This window comes from Macrobrachium nipponense, chromosome 25, assembly GCF_015104395.2.
Source record: "Macrobrachium nipponense isolate FS-2020 chromosome 25, ASM1510439v2, whole genome shotgun sequence".
NCBI lineage: Eukaryota > Metazoa > Arthropoda > Malacostraca > Decapoda > Palaemonidae > Macrobrachium > Macrobrachium nipponense.
In genome coordinates this window covers 66,666,727-66,692,936 of record NC_087214.1, presented here as the reverse complement: position 1 = coordinate 66,692,936, position 26,210 = coordinate 66,666,727, and the positions used below count along the sequence as shown (strand labels likewise).

At 38.4% G+C, this 26,210-nt stretch overlaps 1 protein-coding gene and 1 long non-coding RNA gene across 2 annotated transcripts in view; both read left to right on the top strand.

Annotated features, from left to right (window-relative positions):
• The window catches only part of LOC135199484 (protein groucho-like), a 39,607-nt gene extending 25,833 nt beyond the window's left edge, over window positions 1-13,774 (top strand). The window contains 7 exon segments of the mRNA XM_064227576.1: window positions 4,002-4,148; window positions 6,532-6,660; window positions 10,087-10,359; window positions 11,667-11,752; window positions 12,269-12,419; window positions 12,421-13,143; window positions 13,366-13,774. Coding sequence (XP_064083646.1) covers window positions 4,002-4,148; window positions 6,532-6,660; window positions 10,087-10,359; window positions 11,667-11,752; window positions 12,269-12,419; window positions 12,421-13,143; window positions 13,366-13,473 — 1,617 coding nt within the window. The 3' untranslated portion in view covers window positions 13,474-13,774.
• A 1,542-nt stretch (window positions 13,775-15,316) lies between these two features.
• On the top strand, window positions 15,317-19,920 carry LOC135199485 (uncharacterized). Its single transcript, XR_010311079.1, has 2 exons — window positions 15,317-18,375; window positions 18,458-19,920. It is a non-coding gene; the product is annotated as an uncharacterized LOC135199485 (long non-coding RNA).
• The last annotated feature ends 6,290 nt before the right edge of the window (window positions 19,921-26,210 follow it).

Genomic DNA, 26,210 nt, shown 5'->3' with positions numbered 1-26,210 from the left:
CCCCTCTTTGATTTTAGGGGGTTTAGTTCAATGGGTCACATGTGTCGTGATATTAAACAGAAAAAGGGTCGTGGCCATAAAAGAATGGTTATGAAAGTTCGTGCTTATGTCAATTGAGAGAGAGAGAGAGAGAGAGAGAGAGAGAGAGAGAGAGAGAGAGAGAGAGAGAGAGAGTGGTGGTAAAAGAAAAAAAAAAGCTAGCAATCATTTTTTGTGTTCAGCTTGAAAAATATGCTCGTGAAAAAACTAGCGGGGTATTGTCTGTTATTCAGCTGACCAAATTTCTCTCTCTCTCGACGTTTTTGAAGATTGTAACTGTCTAAAAGACTACTTGTTGAGAAGAAAGGCAGAAGAGTTAAAAAATCACACGCTTCTAGAACGAGATGTGTATGACCTTTTGACGAATCTCTTCTCTCTCTCTCTCTCTCTCTCTCTCTCTCTCTCTCTCTCTCTCAAACAACGGTCACTGGTGTATCTATGAAGAGGGGAATGTTACAGAGAGGGGGAAGAGAGAGAGATAAACGTAAGTGTTATGCCCTTTCATAGCCCCTTTTTGATTCTGGGATTCTCAGTCTCCCCTTCGCTGATGTCCGGTGCCATTAAGTCCGATATGAATAATTAGTGGTAGAGGGGAGAGAAAGGGGAGTTTAGCTAGTCCGGATGAGGGGAATAATCTCTCTCTCTCTTTCTCTCTCTCTCGTCGGTGGTTAGGTCCCCTCTTCTGTGGGCCTGCTAATAAATTTCACTCTGGCTTGACGTCGTTCTCTCTCTCTCGTGCGTCAAGTTCTCTCCCCTTCTTTACATATAGTTTATCATCGACAGGAGTTTTTTTTATTGATAGTCTACTTTATGTGGCGTTGTTGTTGTGTGTGTGTGTGTGTGGTGATTTATAATGGTGAGCGTAGCAGTTGGCTCTCTCTCTCTCTCTCTCTCTCTCTCTCTCTCTCTCTCTCTCTCTCTCTCTCTCTCTCTCTCTCTCTCTCTCAGGAAGTGGAGAAAAAGGTAATGCATGTTGAACCGCAGTTGCATCGAGGGAGCCTTTTATACCTCGACGGATTAAGTAGAGATCGGTGGAAAAAATCCCCTTGCCAATAGATACACAGATCGAGTGTACGTACGTACTCACGCGCACATACACATAAACGCTCGCTCACTCGCGCGCGTCAAATATCAATCCGCGCAGATCCACCAAAGCGTTTAAATGTCAGGGGAAGAAGAGGAAGGAAGAGCGAAATAGGGGGGAAAGTAATTCAATAAATGGTAATAAGCATAACAATTGATTAAGGGGCCTGCTTCTGCCATATGATCTTCGGTGAAGAGAGAGAGAGAGAGAGAGAGAGAGTCATTCAACTGGCGTTAGAGGGGAATCCGACCTTAGTGGAGAGAGGCCTCGAAGTGGTGTGGTGTTGGAAATTGACCCATACGAGTGCTTAGAAAGACTGAGCGAGTTGGTTTTAGTGATTAGGACGTTTGCTTGCTTGTGTTGTGGTCACACAGTCACACTTTTCTAAATCAGTGGCCTTCTTTTTGAGAAGCACACTCATTTGCATTCTTGGTTGTTTTAGATAGCTTTTTTTCTTTTCTTTTTTTATACTGTTGGTTAACTTCTTGAAGGAAGGGTGCGGTTTTATTTACAAACGTTGAAAGATGAACGTTATTTTTTATGATCATTCACGAATTGCTTTCTCTCTCTCTCTCTCTCTCTCTCTCTCTCTCTCTCTCTCTCTCTCTCTCTCTCTCTCTCTCTCTCTCTCTGTGTATATATATATATATATATATATATATATATATATATATATATATATATATATATATATATAATATATAATATAATGTGTAGAATTGCAAATGTTCCATATTCAGTTTAAATATTTTCTTTGATCAAGTTACAATTCCTCTTGCTGGAAAAAAAAAACAAATTTGATTGGTGTTACTATCATATTTGTCCGTCCGTCTGCACTTCTGTCACCTGCCCTCAGATCTTGATAACCAGTGAGGCTAGAGGGCTGCAAATTGGTACGTTGATCATCCACCCTCAAAGCATCAAACGTACCAAATTGCAGCCCTCTAGCTTCGGTAGTTTTTGTTTTATAGTGCGTCTGGCGCAGTTATAGGTGCCAACAACACTTGCCACCACCGGGTGGTGGCTGGAAGTTTTGTGGGCTGCGAACACTTTTAGAAATTTATTTATTTATTTATTTTTTTTTATCAGTTACAGGTGGTAAAGGTTGTCGCTTACTGTTAAAAGATGCTACCTCGATCGCAAGATAAATTATATCTATAAATAAACAAGCCCGTGAATATTTTGTATATTAAACAAACCCGTGAATATTTTGTATATTAAACAAGCCGATGAATATTTTGTATATTAAGTCGTGAATATTCTGTATATTAAACAAGCCCGTGAATATTTTGTTTATTAAACAAGGCCGTGAATATTTTGTTTATTAAACAAGCCCATGAATATTTTGTATATTAAGTCGTGAATATTCTGTATATTAAACAAGCCCGTGAATATTTTGTATATTAAACAAACCCGTGAATATTTAGTATTTTAAGCCGTGAATATTCTGTATATTAAACAAGCCCGTGAATATTTTGTATATTAAACAAACCCGTGAATATTTAGTATTTTAAGCCGTGAATGTTTTGTTTATTAAACAAGCCCGTGAATATTCTGTATATTAAACAAGCCAGTGAATATTTTGTTTATTAAACAAGCCCGTGAATATTTTGTATATTTAGCCCGTGAATGTTTTGTGTATAAAAGAAGCTCGTGAATATTTGTATATCAAGCCCGTGAATACGTATTTTGTTTATTAAACATGCCCGTGAATATTCTGCATATTAAACAAACCGTGAATATTTTAATGTTGAATAACCCACGAACATTGTGTGCATTCCCCCCAAGACTGATGCCGTTATGTTACGACGTATTTTAAGCAGAAAATGTTGGCACTCCTATTGTCTGCAGAGTGATGGCATTCTTCTAAAACCGCTGGGTTGCGTGAGGTTTGTGAATGTATGTGTGGGTTTTATGTGACCCGTCGTTTTAAAATTAATAATAACAATCTGCAACTTGGTTTAGTAAGTAGTAGTCTGGCGGCCTCTTGTTTATTTATGGACTCGTTTATTTTTATTCTTTTTTTAAGTTTTATTGGTTAATGGTGTCGTGTTGTCGTCTTACTGGGTCGGGAATTTTTTTGTGGTCGTTTTCCTCACATAAGTAATCTAGTTTTAAATAAACGTTAAAATTCTTTTTATAAAATAGGGTTCCTGCCATTTGTTTGTTGTTGTTGTGGTGAAGGATAGTCGTCTATTTGTAGAAGTGGTTATAGAATAGAATATGGAATTCAGACGCCAAAGGCCACGCGCTGAGAGACCTATGAGGTCTTTCAACGCTGAAACGGGAATTTTAACAGTCAAGAGGTTTGAAAGGTGTAACAGGAAGAAAACCTCAAAGCAAGTTGCACTATGAATCAATTGCTAGGAAGGGTAGAGGAAAGTAAGATGGAAGAGAATATGGACGAAGGTACAGTAAAGGGAATGAAAGAGGGTGCACCGCATGAGTTACACTGACGGCACTCAACCCCCCCCCCTTTTTTTTATGATATAATTCTTCTCTGTGTTGTTATATGCAAGTAGGCTGTTGTCTATTGATATTGTTATTACTCTGTTGTTATGAGGTTGAACTTGGTAAAGAAATGATAATTTTTGAGTTGTTAATTGATATGATTTTGATGATTTTATTTTTTTTTCGTGATGTTAATTGACGTGATTTTGACGATAATTTTTCCAATGTTAAATTGTGGCAGTAAGAGATTTTTTCCCTGATGTTAACTGATGTGATATTGATGATTATTTTGCGTTAATTGATGTTGTGAAAGTAAAAGATTTATTAACCATTGTAAATATATTAACAACTTAGAAGGAATTTGCCCCTCTCTCTCTCTCTCTCTCTGGTTGTTCGTATTTAATGTTCCTCTCTCTCTCCCCTGCAGCGGAACAGCACCTCCCCCGGCGAGAAGTACCGGCCCAGGTCGAGGACGCCGGACGACCACGAGGCCAAGAGACGCAAGGAGGACAAAGGGCACGACTCCGAGGGCGAGAAGAGCGACCAGGACCTGGTCGTCGACGTCGCCAACGAGGTGGGTCGTCGTTTTTTTTTTTTTTTTTTTTTTTTTTTTTTTTTCTCGTTCATTCATTCCGTTCCCCCTTCCCTCCTTTATTCCGCCTTCACTCTTTTCCCCCGCCCCCCCTCTCCCTCCTTTATCGCTTACCTCTCCCCCTGCTTTCTCCCTCCTCTCCGTTATCCTTCTCCCTCTGCTTTCTCCTCTTATTCGTTCTCCCTCTCCTCCTCCTCCTCCTCCTCCTCCTCCTCCTCCTCCTCCTCCTCCTCCTCCTCCTCCTCCTCCTCCACTCCGAAGACATAATACTCACTTCTCTGCGCCTTCGTGTCTTAGCGGACGAGGACCGTAACTAACTCGGTAATTGGCGGCGTTAGTTGTGTACTTGTCGTGTTTTTAAACTGCATTACAACAGTTGAAGTTCATCTTATCTGGCCCGAAGGGATTTATGGTGATTGCAGCTAACAAGCGCTGAAAAACGCAGGATCGAATTACGCGTGATTGCGCTGTTTTCGTCCATTTTTTTTTTTCTTCATCTCTTGTTCTCGCGTTTATATAGTTCGTCATTGTCAACTTCCAAGAGGAGAGTGTTTCCCCAGATTATTTAATGTAATTGAACATAAAATGTTGAACTTTACACGTAAATGTATATTTGGAATTTTTTGGTTATTGGTCATTCGTTTTTTTTATTATTTAGATATTTATTTATTTTTTTTTTATGTAATGGGAAATACGTGGCGACAACCTAATGTAATCCTCTCTTGGTGAAAAATGCGTTTGATGTAATCATTACCATATATAATACTTATTACATTATAAAATGTATGATGTAATGAATCATTATTAGTTATGTAAACTGCGTTTGATGTAGCCCTTACTTGATAGTACATGTATTTAAATGCGTTTGATGTAACCCTTACTTAATATTACATGTATTTAAATGCGTTTGATATAATCCTTAATTAATATTACACGTATGAAAATGCGTTTGATGTAACCCCCCTCACTTAATATTACATGTATTTAAATGCGTTTGATGTAATCCTTAATTAATATTACACGTATGAAAATGCGTTTGATGTAACCCTTACTTAATGTTAAACGTATAAAAATGCGTTTGATGTAATCTTCACTTAAAATTGCACGTGTAAAATGCTATCTATGTAATCTTACTTAAAATTCGTACTGCAACTAAGAATATATATATATATATATTAGGTTCACTTTCCTCTCAAGTGTTCAAGCTTCAACGTAAAACACTGTTCATTGCTCAAGTTATCTTGAAATCAGATCCTTCTGGAGATGCAATTTATTCAGTAGAATAGAATTAAAAGTCTAGTTTAGTCGGAGCTGAAGGAAGTGAGTTTAAATAAGATGGATTTGTCTTGTCAATTAGTGAGGATTGTCTTCGATAAATGTTTTCCCAGTTGTGTAGTCTTGAGATTGAGTTACGTGACGCAGCAGACAGAATAGCCAATGGTTAAAAGGTTCTTTTTATCATTTTTATATATATGTTTAGTTATTTTAATTTAATTTTAGACAAGTAGATCAGTAAGGGGTGTCTTAACATTTTGAATTGTCTTTGGTAAGTCCTTTAGATTTATCAGAGGGTTAAAGACGTCTGTTCTTATTTATTTTTCATATTTAAATGTGATTTATTATTTTTAAATATACAACAAGGAAATCCAGATAATTTTAATTGTAAGGTTAAAAGGTCTGCTGTTAAATTTATTTTCAGTCTTTAGAACTGTTTTTAAAGAATTTTAATATATCACTCAAACCTTAATTCAATTTACCATTTTATTTAATTTTTTTATCGTTAAATATGTTTAAATTTAATTATACGCAAATAGATCAACAAAGGTCTGCTACTATTGTCATTTCAACAAAGAAATCCCCCAATATTTTAACTGGACGTGTATATTACCCTACCTATTTGTTTCAAGGTTGAAAATGTCTGCAATTGGTGTTATATCTTTAAAAGTTGTTCAAATGTAATTATAGTTAATCAGACCAACAAGATATTTAGAGTAATATTTCATGATACAAGATCTTTCGAGAAATATTTCCTGATACAAGATATTTCGAGAAATATGTCCTGATACAAGATATTTCGAGAAATATGTCCTGATACAAAATATTTCGAGAAATATTTCCTGATACAAGATATTTTGAGAAATATGTCCTGATAAAAGATATTTCGAGAAATATTTCCCGATACAAGATATTTCTAGTGATATTTCCCGATACAAGATATTTTGAGTAACATTTCAAGATAAAAGATATTTCTAGAAATATTTCCTGGTACAAGATATTTTGAGTAATATGTCCTGAATACGTCGAGCATATTTTTTTTTTTTATTAACCCTTATTAAAGTTTCGTGGACCTTCCCTCCCCTTGCAGGATGCCAACACGCCGCCTCAGGCCAACGGCGACCATAGAGACGTCAGGGAGAACGGCGAGAAGAAGTCGGACAGGCCTCCCTCTCAGTCGTCCTCCTCGAGGTCTACCCCTCAGCTCAAGCATGAAAAGGTAAATACTTGGATGGGCTGGGTATGGGTATCTTTGGCAGGAAGAGGTCAGGTCCTTCTTCTTCCTTTTTTTTTTTTTTTTTTTTTTTTTTTTTTTTTTTTTTTTTTTTTTTTTTTTTTTTTTTTTTTTTAAAGATAAGGTCACAAGGGGGTAAACACTTAGAGAGGTTGGGGGGGAGGTACCTTTGGCAGGAAGGGATAAACCCCCCAAACCCCCAAACAAAGTTTAGAATAACTGGAGGGATGGGGGAGGTATCTTTTGCAGGAAGAGGTAGAACTAAAACAAAAGTTTAGATGGGTATCTTTGGCAGGAAAGATTTAAAAAAAAAAAAAAAAAAAAAAAAAAAAAAAAAAAAAAAAGTTGATGAGGTCACAAGAGAGGACCTAACATCACACAATCAGGTCATCTTCTAGCACTTCTCTTTTTTTTTGAGTTTTCTGTCTTATTTCTCATTTTCTGTTTTTTCTCTTATTTAGTTTTCTGTTTTTCTATATTTTTTTCTCAATTCTTTTACTGTGCTATTTTTTCTCTCACTAATCCTCTTTGAAAATCGTCGACAGTTCTCTCATCTTCTCTTTTTTACATTCTCTCTCCTTTATAATCTCCTTCTACCTCCCTTCTTTCATTCTCCATTCTTTGAAAAATCTCTCGGTTAGTTTTCTCATTTTCCGTTTCCATTTATCAATTTCTTATTGGATTCTTTCCCTTTCTCTCTTCTTTATTTCTACTTTCTATACTTCCTGGAATTTCTCTTGACACGTTCCTCGTTTTCTGTGTTGTATACTTTCCATTTATTAGTCTTCTATATTCTTTCAATTTCTATTCTTTTACTCTTATACTTTATGTAATAATTTCTGCTCCCTTTCCTGGTTGATGTGTTGACGAATTTATTTATTTATTTTTTAATAGTCAATAGTCTACTGATAGTTTTTGAATAATTAGGGGGTGGTTGAATTAGGTTTCTGGTTTTGCGATTAATATCTATTATCTAGAATTTTTGGATGTGCAAATTATTTTTTTGAGTTACGACGTCACCCTTTTTATTTTTTTTTTCTAGTTTAAGATTATCAAAGCTTAATAGTTTTATTTTTATGCCTTGGGTTTTTGAAGTTTTTGTGTGGTGTTATCGGGCAAAGAATTAACAAATAACTGCTTAAAATGCTCCTGTCTCCATAGATAAAGAAAGATTAATCATCTCTCAATGCATGTGCTTCTGCTCTCTTTATTCTTTCTCTATCTCCCTCTCTCTCTCTCCTTCGTTTCATAGAAAGTGGGCTTATAGTTGTATGTGCTTGACTTTTTTTTTTAATTTTTTATTCCTATCTTTATCAATATATATTTTTTAATTTTGCTTTTTATCATTCCATGCTGCCTCTGCCTTTCATCACACGTTCAAGAAAAATTTCCCGTTATATTATTATTATTATTTTACTTTCTTTTTTCACCGTCATTCTTCTTTCGATGTTTGTTTGTAGCAAGATGTACATCCTGGTTCCCAACATGTGTTGCTTGTTCATTCTGTTAAAAGAAGTATTTTCGTATTTATTTATTTTTTACTTATTTCACCCCCCGTAGTGTTTGTTACTCCACATTGTCATTTACCAACGATACGTCAATAGATACAAATGAAAGGTCCGCCCGCTGGTCATAGCTCTTTTAACGTATAATTGTGTGTGTGTGTTTTCACTCCATGTTAGACTACCGCACCTTTTGTGTGTGTGTGTGTGTGTTATGTCACGAATTGCTTGCCCCGTGCGTGACGCAAAGCAAGCGAGGTTATCATTCGTCACGAAATTCCACCAATTTAGCTTTTAGTGTTGATATACAGTACAGTTGGTATATTTTAGACGGGTAAAATTGCAGCGAGTTCGTTGTGGGAACGAGATGTTTATGAAAACATGCAACTGTTTGTAGAAGCCCTTTCGTTTTTTCTAACAGCATTTTTGTAACAAAAGGGGCGTGAGAATTGAAGATTTCTAGGTATACCCTTATCACCGTATCAGCTGCCGTATAACCTATATTCCACGTTTATGTAATTTAACTTTTTTATAAAGTGATTCTCGATTTTGCAACTTGTAGGTGACGTTTGGAAGGGTTTGGGTCTTGTGTTTAATATTATAAGTTCTCTTAGAGGGCCGTAGACGAACTACCTGTTATTCCATACGCCATGGGGCATCTTACCTGGGTGCAAGAAACCAAGAATATACTAGCTGTTTGGGTATTCGTTGCAGAAATGATAGGGCATCCTACCTGGATGCAAGAATGTACTAGCTGTGGGCATTCGTTACATATTAGGGCATCTAACCTGGGTACAAGAATGTAGCTGTGGTTATTCGTTACAGAAATGATAGGGCATCCTACCTGGGTACAAGAGTTTTTAGCTTTGGGCTCTCGTTACAGAAATGATAGGGCATCCTACAGGGGTACAAGAATGTAGCGTTGGGCATTCGTTACGGAAATGGTAGGGCATCTTACCTGGGTACAAGAATGTAGTTGCAGGCATTCGTTACAGAATTGATAGGGCATCCTACAGGGGTACAAGAGTGTAGATGTGGGCATTCTTTCGGAAATAATAGAGTATCTTACCCGGGTACGAGAATGTAGCATTCGTTACAGAAATGATAGGGCATCTTACCTGGGTACAAGAGTTTAGCTCAGAAATGATAGGGCATCCTACCTGGGGACATGAGTTTAGCTTTGGGCATTCGTTACAGAAATGATAGGGCATCCTACCTGGGCACAAGAGTTTAGCTTTGGGCATTCGTTACAGAAATGATAGGGCATCTTAGCTGGGTACAAGAATGTAGTTGCAGGCATTCGTTACAGAATAGGGCAACTTATCTGGGTACGAGAATGTAGCATTCGTTACAGAAATGATAAGGCATCGTGCCTGGGTACTAGAATGTAGCTTTGGGCACTCGTTACAGAAATGATAAGGCATCTTACCTGGATACAAGAATGTGGCTGCGGGCATTATTTACAGAAATAACAGGGTATCTTTTATGAGGTAAACGGAGGGCATTCTTTACGGATTTAATAGGGCATCTCGACTAGGTACAGGGCATTCATTCTGGAAATGACAGGGCATCCTACCTGGTATGAGAATGTAGCTGTATGGTCGTTCGTTACAGAAATATTAGGAGGGGGGCATCTTACCTGGGTACAAGGGTTATGGCTGCCTGCAGTTTGCAAAAAAGAAAGGAAGATAAAAAAAAAATCCACAATAGAAGGAAGACACTATATATTTATGTATATGGGAACTTCTTTCAGTTTAGAGATTCGTTTGTGTGTATGTGTGTGTGTGTGTTTGCATTGTAGTTTGTTGTTGTTGTTGTTGTAGTTTGTTGTTGTTGTTGCCTCGTGTTGTGAAATCCACCCACCTCATTTTGTTTTTTTGTTTTTTGTTTTTTGTTTTGTGTTTTGCAGACCGACCCTCGATCCACCCCCACGTCCAAGTCTTCTTCTTCAGGGGGTGTAGGTCCCTCCTCGGCGCCCCCTGGCTCCTCCGGTGTGAAGCCCCAGGGCGCCCCTCCCCCAGGGGGGGCCGCCGGCCCATCCCCTCACTTTCCCTCCTCCCCTTACCTGCCCCCAGGTGCTGGTGGGCCGCGACCTGACCTGATCCCAGGCCCGCCCAGACCTGATCTCCCGCCCTCAGCCGCTTTTCCCCCTGGACACCCTAACAACTACCTTCGCCCTCCGGTAAGTTCTCTCTCTCTCTCTCTCTCTCTCTCTCTCTCTCTCTCTCTCTCTCTCTTTCTCTTTCTCTCAGGGGTTTCTCACTGTCTACTAGATATCTCGTTGTTGAGGTCTCTCTCTCCCTCTGTGTGTCTAGAGGTTTCTCACTGTCTACTAGATATCTCATTATTGAGGTCTCTTCTCTCTCTCTCTCTCTCTCTCTCTCTCTCTCTCTCTCTCTCTCTCTCAATACACACAGACACCAGGCCTCTCTTATGGCTGTTTCACACCAGGTTTCTTTAGATTTTTCTGTACTCTCTCCCTCTCTCTGTCCAGTGTTCCTTGTTCTCGAGTGAGTACTCTCTCATCTTAATTCTCGGCTCTGTCTCATCCCCATTTTCGGATTTTTATTTATTTGATCATGATCGTCATTTTATATACATTTTTTTTTTTCATCTGCCACGTTTGACCTAGGTGAAGGGTGCCGAGTATTTATTTTTTATTTATTTATTTATTTTCCCCTCTACGAAATTCCTTTTCCTTTTGTAACTGATAAGACGTCGTCTTTGCAAAATATTAATATTCTCTTCAAAGGACCAATTTGTATTTGTATATCTTAGAAGAGGAAAAACTGATCAATAGTCGTCTTTCATTGATTTGTTGTCTTATTTGCGTGGAATGTAATGTATTTGGAGTAATGTTCTAAGAGAAAAAAATAATAATAAAAGGTTCTGAGACAGAGAAAGAGTGTGGCCTTGAATCTTAGCACTTCGTAAGCAAATTTGTGTGTGAAGATGGTAAAATGTTCTCTTATTTTTACCTCTTCCATTTATTCCTTTTGTTATACAATGGGTAAACAATCAGAAAATGTAAATTATCAAGACAAAAGACTTACGGCCTTGAACAAAAATAAATTTAAGTTTATTGCCTTTGTTATTTTCCATTTCTTTTTATCTTATGAATTCTTCTTCTTCTTCCTAATTAATTGTTCTCCTGATCCCTCCCACACAGCACTTCTCATCTATTAAGCTTCTGTAAAAACGCACAAACGCTTCTTCTCACATGATATGAGGTGCACCAAGCATGTATATATATATATATATATATATAAACTTTCTCACTTGCCAATGCTTTTTGGATTGATTGTTCTTGTGACCCCCGAGTGTGTGATGGAGCCTTCATTAGTTGGTTTTTATTTTGCCTGTGGTGTGAGTCTTTGTAGCGCGCACATTTTGCCTTTTGTTTTTAGTTACACACTAAAACTTTCCCGTTCATAATGGCGCGAATTTCGTATTGCTTATTTTTTATTTTTTCTCTCCCCTGACCTCCAGGTCTCCGGGTACGACCCTCACGCAGCCGTCAGGGCACCGCCGTTGGCTTCCAATGGGATACCCACTAACGGCTCAGCTGGGAAACCGTAAGTTTCAAATTAACCTGTAGGGGCTGGATTCAGTCCTTTCCAAGTGTCAGTCATTCTGGGCTGTCGGAATTATTATAGTAATGTTGCAGAGATACTCATTGGTTTTGTGGTAATCATTTTGTGGTCATTTGATGGAAGGAGGTAGGGCCAAAATTCTTGGGTTGATTTGGGAACGTTTAGATACGTCAGGTATGTTGCCAAGTCCATATAATGTTGGTTAAATGTGTTGTTATAAAACCGAACTGCAGTGGTATCAATAGCATTATGCTAAAGATTTGCCATTTGGGGTTTTCTAGTCTACCTGGTGAATTTGTCAGTTATAAAAAACAAGATAAATGTTACCAAAGTGTGAACATTTGTCCTTAAATTGATAAAATTTCAGCTTAACTGTGGGTAGAAGTTTTTAAAAGCAGCCAAGAAGAATGACTCTCATGCCTGAAATAATCAAATAGACGAACTCGATCGCTAATAATATTTAAAACTGAAAGCAGTTTCTTTTATGCCTTTTTCTAGGGCTTATAGCTTCCACGTAAATGGAGAAGGTCAGTTGGCCCCGGTGCCCTTTCCTTCGGACGCCCTTTTAGCCCCCGGCATCCCGCGACACGCCCGCCAGATCAACACCTTGCACCACGGGGAGGTGGTCTGTGCGGTCACCATCAGCAATCCCCACAAAGTACGTCTACACAGGGGGCAAAGGTTGCGTCAAAGTTTGGGACATCAGCCAACCAGGGTCTAAGAGCCCGGTCTCCCAGCTGGATTGCCTCCAGCGGGACAATTACATCCGCTCCGTCAAGCTCTTGCCGGACATGCGGACGCTCATCGTGGGCGGCGAGGCCTCCACCCTCAGCATCTGGGACCTGGCCACGCCCACGCCCCGAATCAAAGCGGAGCTCATCTCCTCGGCGCCCGCCTGCTACGCCCTGGCCATCAGCCCGGACTCCAAAGTCTGCTTCAGTTGCTGTAGCGACGGCAACATCGCCGTGTGGGACCTCCACAACCAGACGCTGGTGCGGCAGTTCCAGGGACACACCGACGGCGCCTCCTGCATCGACATCTCCCCCGACGGCACCAAGCTCTGGACGGGAGGCCTCGACAACACCGTCAGGTCGTGGGACCTTCGGGAGGGGAGGCAGCTACAGCAGCACGACTTCACCAGCCAGATCTTCTCTCTCGGGTACTGCCCCACGGGCGAGTGGTTAGCCGTGGGCATGGAGAGCTCCAACGTGGAGGTGCTCCACGTCAACAAGCCGGACAAGTACCAGCTCCACCTGCACGAGTCCTGCGTCCTCTCTCTCAGGTTCGCCAATGCTGGAAAATGGTTCGTCTCAACTGGAAAGGACAACCTTCTCAATGCCTGGCGCACGCCCTATGGTGCCTCTATATTCCAGGTGAGCTTTGGAGGTTTCCAGGACTGTTTTGACGTTTGCATTTTTAAAAAATATACTCCATATAGCAATCTCTTTTTGCATATTGCAAAGATAACGACCATATATTCTTTTGGAAGCTTGAATTTCAAGTCAAGTCAGTGGTTCGCCTTTAGTGGGCCTTTTCCATATGAATAGAGGTTCATTTATATTTATAATAATTATATTTTTCTCTCTCTTTTCCAGTCCAAGGAATCGTCTTCCGTCTTGAGCTGCGACGTGTCAGCAGACGACAAATACATAGTCACGGGGTCTGGTGACAAAAAGGCGACTGTTTACGAAATCATATATTAAACAAAAATAAATAAGTGCGCAGCGTGTGCGTGTGTTATCTAACACGGGAACATGTCAAGGACGCATATAAGTGAAGTGAAGAAGAAGCAGTAGTAGTTAGTAGTTAGTAGTTTGGCAGGAGGGCCAACCAATCTAACCAGCGTCACTTCCCACATTTTCCACCCACAGTGCCTGTGGTCGCTTGAACCGAGAGAGTTGACGTAGACTTGAACTAAGGTGAAAGTTGAAACGTACTTGAAATCAGCCAAGACGAGTGAGCAAGAAGGAATAAGATAGATCATGGTGTCGTGATACTTTTTTTTTTTAAATAAGAGTGAGACAATAAACTGCCAAAAATGTGTTTGCATTAACACGTAAAACGCCATTTTGTTTGTGTGTGGTGTGATGAGAGAGAGAGAGAGTGAGTGAGTGAGTTCAGCAGGTGCCTAATGGATTAGAAAAAAAAACAAGGGCATTTGATTGTTCTTTATTATTAAAAAATCAATTGTGATCTTTCGTCAGGAAAATGACAGTGATAAGACACAACTCTCCCCCACCCCCCTCGTTGCTTTAAGCAAGAATAGTGAAGCGTGAATGGCATTATTAGGGTTTAAATTGTGTTGAGGGGGGGCGACATTTACATGAAAACAAAAACACTGTGACAACTTCCTCTCTGGAGTTTCGGTGACAAGATTGAAAAAAAGTCTCGTCTTACTTCCGTATGTGAACTTTTTTATTCTTTCTTTTTTAAAAGCTCTGTCCAAGTTTTGCGTTCACGTGCTGTGTCAGTGGTTTAAAGGTCCATTCACCACACCCCCTCCCCCCATATTTATAAGATGGAAAATTTTATACTTTCGGTTTATCGATAAACCTGTTATGAGTTTTATTATTTCTAAATATCGTTTCTCGTCCCTTACGCTCACCTTGAATTGTTGTGTACCGTGTTCATTGCCTTTTTGGATTGCTGGAGTGAAATATTTCTTTTGGGGGTGAGAGTTCTGTACTCTTTTAAAAAAGAAAAAAAATACTGCTAAGTACATTCCACAACTTAAAGAGTTTTGAACTGAAGATTACAGAAGACGTTCGCTGGAGTTTCCAAGTTCGGGAGAAGACGCGTTGCCACTTTCGTACGAATTGGTTGACTTTGACTTTTGAACCGTAGCTGAGAAAATAAAATTGATTGGGAGGATAACAAAAAAAAGTAAGTGTTGATGTAAGTGGTTAAAAGAAGCAGCAATTTTTTTTCCTGTAAAAGACTTCCGAAGCTAGATTTTTTTTTTAATGGAACACGAATGAATTTCGTAGCCTGTATCATTCATTATCTGGCGATTGCTGGCAACGGGTACACTTCATATATACTATATATATACTGAAAAGGATTTGGTGTTCAGTGATTGGACAAGTTTTATGTGAACCATTCCGAGCTACCATGGTTTTATAGATCGTTTTTCAGCCCTTTTGTGAACTTCATTTGCTCAAGCTATACCTTTTCTTTCTTTATTTTTTTAAAGTAATTTTTTGCAACGGCGAAGTGCTTTGAAAGTCGTAATTTATGATCACTGTACCTATGCCAAACGCTCCCAGTTTCAGTTACTTTAGAAAGTATTTAATTACCCCACTTTTGTCAGGTTATACCTACTATACTGTTCAGTATTCAGTGACGGTCTTCTTTTATCAGTGCCGTGAAATCATTATTCCCAGGTAACTTTTATCAAACTTATTTTTCTTTTAGCGAACGTAACCTCCTTGTCTATAGATAAAGTACAAAGTAGTGTTTGTGATCTCATTATTATGTTCTTGGCGAATCAGTGCTTTTGGTCTTTTTGTCCCCCCCCCCCCCTTCCCCCCCCCCCACCCTCCCTCCCTCCTCCCTCCCTCCCCCTCCCAAGAAACTTATCTTGCTTTGTCAGTCGAAGTATTGTTAGTAGTATTTCTTCTGGTCTGGTGAACACATACCCAATGTTCGAAGTTCATTTTCATTTGGAAGACGATAGGGGCTCGTAAACAAATTCATAAACTATGCATTTTTTGGTACTAAAAAAATTGTCGTAGACTCATCGTTTCTTAGAATTATCGTTTGTATTGGAAATCATTTCTGTAGGTGATGAAGACGAAACCCTGTAAATTGTTGATTGAAGTGTTCTGCAGTTCTACAGATCAGTATTCTGGGCTGTATGGTGAGAAGCTATAATGTGTGTGTGTGTGTGTTATTTGTACCAGGCCAAGGAAATCGATGTGAATTTAGTGACTTGTTACCCACACAGAATGGAGAGAGAAAAGGGTACAATGCAACTTATATAAATGCTGGGTTCTGTGATTTGAGTGTGTGTGGGGACAATGCCTTGAACCTTTTCAAAGATAAGTCTCGGGGAGAAGGAGTTAAAATTTTTTTTTTTTCTTTTTTTTAAGTAGTGGTCAAGAACAATATGGCCGTTGTTGTGCACTTTTGTCATCTATAAAAAAAACCTTGTGCTTTTAAAAAAAAAAAAATACAGAGATTCATTCTGTGAAGTGTTTTTGTTAGTTTTTTTTAAATTTTTTTTTAGTTTTTTTCTGTGATGGCTATTTACAGTGTCTAAGAGAGAATAGCTGACCTTCCCAGTTACTGGTTTTCCTTGCAAATGTAGAAAGAAAACTTCATGGTGAAACCTTGTATTATATTTCAAACAAAACGGGTATCTATAATAACAGTAGTAAAGAGGGGGAAAAAAACTGAACTATTGCGCAAGTCCTGGGTAGCCTACTATGTTACGTGCTTCGATTTCAAAGTCACTCTGATGGAGAAAATATGGATCCCTACGTGTTTCTGTTTCCAAGACCCGGTGGTAAAGTGATGATCCCTTGTATCAATTGCTACCTCAGTATATTTTAGAGACGAACGTTTTTCGAACCGCTCGTGAAGGGTTCTTCTTCAAATGGACAAACAAAACAAAAAATTGTAAGGTCATACTGGCTTGCTGTACCTGCTGTCTTCACTGCCCACGACACACTTGTGTGTGTGTCTAGGGTGTGTTAACATGATCAAATGCAATCTCTTCAGATTTTATACTCTGTTCTTTGAAGTTCCGTTTCTGTTCGTGTGTCCCACCCACCCACCTACCCCTTCTCAAGTTTTTCTTTAGAACTATGTACTAAGACTTGCAGAGTTTAATTTCTACACGGGACAGTCACCTATGATGTATTTGGACAATGCATTGTAAACTAAATTGTTGAACAACTTTCGTTAATGATTATGTTATAGAAATGTACAGGGAAGCCACTTTGATTTAGCTACATGTTCTTATGTAATCCAATAGGGGGGCAAACCATTTTACTTACGCCATACTGCTTATCGAATGTGGAAGAACAGATAGCAGGGTTTTGCTGCTTGTTAGGTCATTTGAGGGACGGAGTTTTCCATGTGCATTTACTGAGAATATATCTAATTGAATTGAATACAGAATTAATGAGGTTATTCGGGGTTTGAAAGGTATATAACGGGAGGAAAACCTCGCAAGAGAGAGTGGAAAGTAAGTTGGAAGAAAGAGAATATGAATTGAGGTACAGTAAAATAAAAAATAAAAATCCCATCTTTTCTTCTGAGGGCCTTTGTTCCTTGTCGCTTTGGGTATCATGGCAGAGGTTTTCTGGGAGAGTTATTGCCCAACTTGGCTGGGGGGTGGGGGGGGTCTGTGGTTGTTCAACTCCTTGTAGCTTGGTAATTTATACAACTTTTTTTTTTTTTATACCTTAACAGAGATAGTCCCACTTGGTAGTTTGTTTTGAAAGTTTTCTTCAGTTTCATGTTATTAATGATTTGGCCAGTTAATTTTGAACCCGTATAATTGGATAAACCCCTTTACTTTGTTTGGGCTGTAAAACAAAAAAAAAAGTGTAAAATAACCCTTGATGGTTAACCAAACCTCCCACATTATTAGTAGCCTTTTTCTTTTTACTTCAGTTTACATGTGAAGGATATAAGCTTTTTCAGTATTGTGCCATATCTTAATTTTGCCTCTTGACTAGACACAGTGTGTGTTTAGGAACAAATTAAAAACTTGATGGAGTTGTAAGTTTATTGTAAAAATTCATTGTCGAACCCCTGCAAGTTTATTGTAAAAATTCATTGTCAACACCCCTGCAAGTTTATTGTAACAATTCATTGTCGACACCGGCTTGCAATCTAAGAAAAGGCAGGCGAAACAGTTGAGTGCACTAGCTAGCTGCCTGTAGGGAGGAGGACCTTTATAATCCTTGCTAAGCATTCTTCAGAACTACAGTATCTTCAGTTATCCATGGGGGCATTTTTAGTTGTTTCTACCCTCGAGCCAACTGGCGTTTTGCGGAAGCCCAAAACCCTTGTTTTCTGACTCTGCAAAGAAGTGGTGCTGAGGCTTCTCCATTCACCTGACAATGAAAAGATGGGGGAGCTGCTGTCGTCTCTCTCAAACGATTTTTATAAATGCACCCTTCCTTTGGTGTGGTCTGACAGGATCACTGAAGAAACCAACGTCCAATTATTACATCCACTTGCATTTTTCTACCGGTGGTCTAAATGCTCTCGAGCGCAATCCTGCTGCCGCATTCTGTTCTTATGGTGTGGTTTGGCAGGATCACTAAAGAAACCGGGCGTTCAAACTTCGCCCTCTTGCAGGTCGATCATTGGTGCAAGTGCTTTCTGGCACGAAATAACCTGGTGCCTGTTCTTTGGTGTGCTTTGGCAGGATCGCATTAGAAACCAGGCGTCTCAATTAAATCATCTTGCAATTCGACCCTTGGTTTAAGCGCTCGCTGCTGCTATCATAATAAGGTTAGAAAACTAGACAGCTGCAGCAGACTCTTCAGTGCAGGACGACGTTGTCCAAGTCCTCTCGTTACAAAAGGCTACAGCAACAGAAGACTTCAGTGCAGGACGACGTTGTCCAAGTCCTCTCGGTACAAAAGGCTACAGCAACAGAAGACTTCAGTGCAGGACGACCGCCTCTTCGTGCAGGACGACGTTGTCCAAGTCCTCTCGGTACAAAAGGCTACAGCAACAGAAGACTTCAGTGCAGGACGACTCTCTCCAACTCCTCTCGTTGCAAAGGGGGCTCTCAGACTAATTCTTGTTGGCCTGTAGAATCTGTTGATACTCTGGCGTGAGCGAATATATCTGGTTGCAGATATGCACGGGGTTATTTCCTCACTCCACCAGGAACTAGGAGAACTGCCAACTCAGCAAATACCCATTTACCTAAAAAAAAAAAATTTAGAGGTTTTAACATTCCATAAATATAACACTGCATAGATGTTTACCTATATCTTTGAAGCAATTTCGCAATAAAATTCCACATTTTTAAGGAATTATGGCGTAAGAAAAATGGTTAGGATTGTATTGGGAGAAAGAGAAATTTTCATTGTTGAAAAAAAAATTGGAAATTCACGTAATAGTTTTTAGATTTTGTTCAATAAAACAACTTTAAGGGATATTTCATTTATAGTTTAAAACATAACTACACGTTAACAAGTATTACTAATGATCACCAAAGTCCTTTTAAGGTTATAATAAATGTGGTTTGATATTCACAACTGATTCGTAGATATGGCGGTGAACGAAACTAAATGAATTATGTTAAATATAATACAGTGACGACCGGGAATATTTCCAGCCTATATTAGTTTGGAATTTCTGGTACGCGAGAGAGAGAAATAAAGTCTAGTGCATTAAGAGTGATACGAACGTTGATAATTATAAAGCCTATCATTCCTTTAAAAGTAATAAGTGGTTGATGGTGTGATTCCCAATAGTGTTCGCTAGGGAAATAATATGCAAAGGCTTGTTGTAATGTGTATGTTCGTCTGTGCGAGTGAAATACTAAGGTGGCAGTAAATGTTTGAATTGTAAGTGGTTTGGAGAAATCCTGTTTACCGCCATATCTACTAAAACCAATTCAAATTTAATTTAGATTTTTACTTTATCACGTCCCTGTCTTAAATAATAATAATGGCTGCCTGCTGCCGTCCTTGTAATAAATAACTCTTAGTACTGTATTCTTAATTATATTATCTTTGGTTTACCCCTTCCATTCTATCTATTGTGTGTCTTGTCCCCCCCCCCTTCCTTCTTTTTTATCTTTCACACATTCTTTCATCCATTTTAGATCTCGTTAAGTGTGGGAATACAAAATAAAAAGCAACCATGTGTACGTGGCCAGGGATCAGTGTACACATGAGTCCTATGTAAAACTTTTCTTTTAAATCATAAATGCCAACACGCACAGGACCTTTTTAATATTATTATTTTATTTATCGCGTTCTTTCACACCGACAGACTTCAAAATAAAATGAAAAAAAAATGAGAGAAAATGAATGACGTAAAAAAAAATTATTGAAGATATTGTACAGTTAGTGTGATGGTAATAAATACTTGTCTCTCTTTCTCCACGATCAATAGTGCAACACCACAATGTGTAATCAATAAGAAATTTGCAATAAAAATGAGAAGACGAATTTGGCTGTTTTATTTTTTAAAAAATAATCCCCTATCTTATGTTGTGTAATTCTGGTTTATCAAAGTGTTAAGGGAATGTTTTAGATTTTAAATAAAAAAATTTCTGTAATTTTTAATTTCAAGGTAAAAAGATGTCTTGGGAAATTACAGGTTCTAAATTAAAATATATAAAAAATATTGTCTTGGTTTTTTTATCAACTTCCAGAAAAAAAGTGTTTTAATTACCAATTATAAAATAAAAAAAATTCAAATAGTTAAATTACCGTCCTATTAAGCAGAATTAAAATATTTAACATAAACTGAATTAGTTAACCGAGATAATAAGACTTTGGATTATTGAAAAACCAAACGAAACCCTATCAGAGCAACCAAGTACATCCCGTATTTTCATATATAAACGGGGCAAGTAAAAACAGATGCCCCCCAAAAAATATGACTTACCTTTTAAGGCATTTATAAAATTATAAAGTTGCGTCCACACACTATATCCGACATTTCACTGCATTGGTTAACGAGTGTTAAAACTCTTCCTTTGGGTGACAGGGTGGCTAAACGAGCTGGTTAACGAGTGCGCGTCTTCGTGATTGACGAAGGTGGGCTATATACGTAATGGTTTAAACGAGTCCCTAGGTCGTCGTGGTTATATGTAGTGGTTAACAAGTCGGGAACCTGTTAAAAGTATCAATGTTGTGATTAACGCTGTGAACAAAAAGGTCAATAATAATATTAAAGTTTACTGGATGTTCATAATAGTTTTTTTTTTCTACGCAAACCTGCGTCTCGACGTGGTTCGGAAGTCACGTAAAGCCGTTGGTCCCGTTGCTGAATAACCACTGGTTCCATGCAACGTAAAAACACCATACAAACAAACCTGCGTAAAATCAATTTATATATTACTAAGAATAAATAAGCAAAATGCAGGTACTACTGACTGCCAGATACCAAGTTATACTATTTTTATTTACGAATATTAAACCGCCATAATATTGTCTGTTATGCAGAGATGCCATAAAATAATTTTGTTTCAACTTACGAATATTAAAAAGACCATAATATTGTCGGTTATATCATAGAAATATGCCATCAAGTAATAAAAAAAACTTGTGATGACGTCAATAAACTTAATTGAAAATTGTTCACTGTAGGTCAGAGGTCAAACAGTAAAGAGAAATTAAATAATTATGCTATTTACGATTAAGTTGATGACTATGACATGACAAACTCCAAGGAAAATTGCAGACAGGAGGAAAAAATAATGAAAAATTTAAGTGATACGACAAAAAAACTTACTTAAATCCTACTACATACACACACACACACACACAACACACACACACACACACATATATATATATATAGAATATATATATTATATATATCTATATATATTTAATATATATTATAAATAACACATATAATATAACACATTATATATAATAATAATATATATATATAATATATATATTAATTATTTATTATCTAATATATTATAAATCACTGCAATATTCATTAAGAATAATAATAATTCAAGTTACGCATTAAAATTTAAAATAATCACGTTCTCCAGTTTTTAATTACCTGATTTAACCAGGATTTTATTTATGTTGATTGTAGAGAAACCAACTGAATTAGTAGTTTTAAATATATATCTAAACTTTTTTGAAGCTACAATTATTCATGGTGCATATTATGTTACAAACTTGAATTTATACGAGTGATATCTGCAATTATATTAATGAAGTTTGAATTTAATTGAAAAACTAGACTCGCTGTGAACTTGGTATATGACAAAGGCGTCTGTCTTATCCTGTCTTTTAATGATTTCTAGGTTGTCATGCTAGATAAATTATATAAATGTTGAGACAATAAATTAGACCAGTATATAAATGTAGAAAAATATGTAATATATAATATATATAATTTATATATAATATATATGGATAAATAATAAAACCAAAAGATCCGCAGAGCGAAAATCCAATTAGACTATAACTGCGGAGAGAGAGAGAGAGAGAGAAGTAACACGAGACCCGACCCTAATAAGAGGCAAAACAGCCGAACTGGATATCTGGGTTAATTCGTTAATGATCTGGTGATTAGTAAACGAAAACCTCCGAGCAGCAGCAATGTTGTAGTGGTGAGAAGTGGAGTAGGAGGAGGAGGAGGAGGGAGGGAGGGGGTTGGGCTCCTCCACCCCCTCCCTACCCCTCAACGTTATATATCTTACCCTGTGACGCTCACCACACACGGGGCATTATCATCGTCGATTCAAAATCCCCTTTTGTATGTTTGAGCGAATTTTAAACACAAACAAATGCCCAGAGACGAAGTAACTGGAGAACAGAAACGTTTGGGCATTGGGCATGAGACGTGGTAGTGGTGGTAGGTTTGTGGGGGGGGGGGAGGGGTGATGGGGATGTGGGTTACCCATTTGTCCCCTTGCCCAAGTATCAGTGCTGTGAACTTTAAATGAACGCTTACGACAATCAGAAGAAAAAAAAAAGGGGGGGGGGGGGGAAAAAAAAAAGGGGGGGGGGGGGGGTTGGAGGAATGCAGAAATGGTGGGTTATAAGCAAACTCCAATTGTCCAGGACGAGGAGATCATGGGATTAACCACAGGATAATTAGGATTCCTCCCGGATTACCCCAGAAGGATGACGGGAATCTATACCGCTTTAATAAAACCGAAAAGGTCGCTACGGTTTAGTTTGCGTTATAATTAGCGTTGGATAAACACGGCTATAGATTACCAGTGTCAGTGTGCCGCCGATAAGCGGCTTTTTAAAACTGGTAGTGAAAAAAAAAAAAATCTCCCCCAACTGTTTCCAACGATCTTATTTAAAAATCTGTAATTGGCTAGATTTTAAAAAAGGAAAGGGAAGAAATGTCAAGGTTTTTAAAACAGGAATGGTAAAAATATGGCAATGTTTCAAAACAAGGAAAAGGTTAAGTGTCAGTATTTATACAAAAGGGTAAAGAATAAAAGTAAATAAAAGGCAAGATCTAAAACATAGGAACATGAAACATGGCAATTAAAAAAAAAAAAAAGGAACAGATGACAAAGGCAAGATTTTATAAGATGGAAAAGGGAAAAATGGCAAATTTGTTATTAAATAAAGAAAATGGGACAAAAAACTAGTTCTGACAAAAAAAATAAAAGTAAGAAATATGCATCTACATCTATAAACCACTTGAGGTTACAAATTAGGATTAACACAAACCAAAATACACATCTCTCTCTCTCTCTCTCCACGACCTAACTATAAACATTCTAATAATGAAAACGACACCACACATTCAAAAATAAAAATACAAATTAAAAGAGATGAAACTGAAAAGAACAAAGCTGCCTGCGCCGCTGCCCCTTGTCAGCCAAGTTGATCGTCTTCTGTCTTGCCCTAATGTTGTTCTAGTCCCAAGATAACCCAATCAGAAAAAAAAAAGACTAACAACTAAGCTGCGACGCTTACAACACGCACACTAATGTCTTTAATTGATGCGACGTGCCTCTCTCTCTCCCTCAACTCGCCCCCTTCTACCTCAGGGACTACTACTCCTCCTTCCTCCTCCTCCTCCACTACTACTACTACTACAACAGCAGCAGCAGCAAGTCGTCAACAACAACAACAACAACAGCAGCAGCAGCAACATCATGCAACGGTCGCAGCTCAACAAGCAAGTCGTCCCAACATAAATACATCAAATGAGGGAGGATTCGCGCGCGTTCTCCGCAACAGCGACTGACTGGGAGCAGTTTTAATGAATTTCATATCTCGATGGCGCTTTGCTGCCGTGCACGAGCACACAGAGAGAGAGAGAGAGAGAAAGAGAGGGGAAGGAGGAAAGGGAACAGGTAGGTAGCAGAGGTGTGTGTGTGTGTGAGAGAGAGAGAGACAGAGAGAAGAGAGGACACAAACAGAGAGAGAGAGAGAGAGAGAGAGAGAGAGAGAGAGAGAGAGAGAGAGAGAGGATATTTGATACCAAGAACTGGAATGCAAAGCAACCTGAACATAATGACAATCTAGAATATGTCTAAAGAGAGGACACAAACAGAGAGAGAGAGAGAGAGAGAGAGAGAGAGAGAGAGAGAGCAAGCGCAGCAGCAGCAGCAGCAACAACAACAGAGCTCTAGCTACAACACTGCAACTCTGGGGCTCATTTGTAGTCTGTTTGCCTCATCAGTAAGGCAAGTGTTTATTCGGCGGAGATTACGTGTTTATGGAGTTGGAGTTGAACTCAAGACTTATGGAAGTAAAGATAACACAAGACATATTTACACCAACGTCAAGGATTTTCTGCCCAGAATGCTTTGGCTTTGTGGACTGCGTACAACTTTTAAAAGATATCGCGCAGTAAATGAATACCACAGCTAAAATACACTATAGTCTAACATTGTTTAACGAGTAGGTGTTCTCTACACAAACGCGTAGTTTATTATTATTTTCTGGCTCGCTAAATTTACACAGACAATACGTAGCATATTATGACATTTCAAACTCGTACACAATAATTACGTTATAGCAATGAAAACAAGTAATTTCTGTAACTCCTACAAATACAAATGATCAAAGTTTTATAACTATCTTGCTTCCACAACGAGACAGATTTTCGAGATTATAAGGATAACAAGAAGATAGATAGATAGTTAACTTGATAATCTGTTCCACACTCGATAATTACCTCCTCGAATTCCTCTCCTGTGTGGACTTAAGATACCGCTCACTGCCTTCACTGCAAGCATTGATGCTGGATCTTAATTACTGACTGGATACAAGGGGCTAAATAGGTAGAACTATACCCCCTGTGGCACTGCATATTGGCTCATCCGCTCCGTTACCTAATTATGCTTTCAAAATGTACACGGCTTAATTTGAGATGCAGCTGGGTCTAGACTCTTAGAGAGTATACTCTGTCTAGACCTTGAGACACAGTAATCGAGGTAGACAACTCCACGGGATAGAAGCCACGAGTGCAAATAATGATGTATGAGCAATGTATCTTCTTTTATGATAAGAGTAAATTGAGGTATTGAGGTAGAGTGAAAATGACACTAGTAGTACTATAGGGTTGAGGTGTTATTGGAAAGCAACGGTTAGCGGTTTTCAATGAAGACGTGGTTCTCCGATTTAGCAGATGTATAGAAATATATACCGTTCGTGCCTAAGGTTAACCCCTCAAGCCTATATATTTCGCCTTAATTGGTGTGAGGATAATACGGTGACCCAATAGTCTTATTACTGGTCTAGTAAAAGTCAATGGTAGAGCGCGCACTGCGTTATCTCAGCAAAGTTCTAAGTATCCATAAGGACTTTGTAAGATAGTTTTCTCATGATTCTGTCATTACGACTATGGACCAAGTTAATTTGCCTATTAAGTAATCCCAAAGCCACAAAAATGTGTAAAAAAAATCCAAGATGCACGATTTACTGTGGTTGCGTGTAAATATGGCATTAATAATTTTGGCCGACACATGTGCGCCGTGAAATAACTACTTTCAAAACTAAATGAACGCCAATTTCAAACGCCAAACGACATGACCTCCTCATCAAGCTTAAACAGAGATTTGTCACTGCCAGCCAAATAGCCAGTAATATATCTGTACAATGAGGTTACACCTGTTCAGTAAATACTAATAGGCGAAACAGTTTTAACGCTTATGCATCATGAGGCCATATCCCATTCAAAGGTATGGATAGATTGCACATTTCTCACTTTATTACCAAGACCTTCTTTAATTAATCCGAGTTTTTTTCCCAATATCCAAAGTGACAATTAGCTGCGAGTATCGGCCATCGCCAACCCCCCTTTTCAACCTACAATCAAGGTCCCTCTCCTTAAACCATAGCTTGACTGCTACGTCTGAGATCAAAAGCTTCATTCTATCCCAAATCAATTTTGGCTAGCCAAGCACAACCCTAATAAATATTGCCATTTGTATTTGCCATCAACCCTTACACCTGCTAGACCATAAACATTGCCATATGTACTTGCCATCAACCCCTACATCTGCCAGACAGACCATCTTGCCAATAAAATCCTGTATAGTTTGTTTCTCAGATTCTCAGACCTCGACAGCAGACTGCCAATGCTCGGTTATGTTATACCTCAGGGTTAAGGCATAAAAAATGACTACGATGAAATAAATATAAAGCAAAAATTCAAAAATTGTTGGACTTTGGATGGGCAATCTCTGTTTTACCTTGGATTAATGCTAACTGTGGCGAATAGCTCTGTGTGTGTGTGTGTGATTTTCTCAGATGAAACTTACATTTCTTTGAGGCAACGGGTT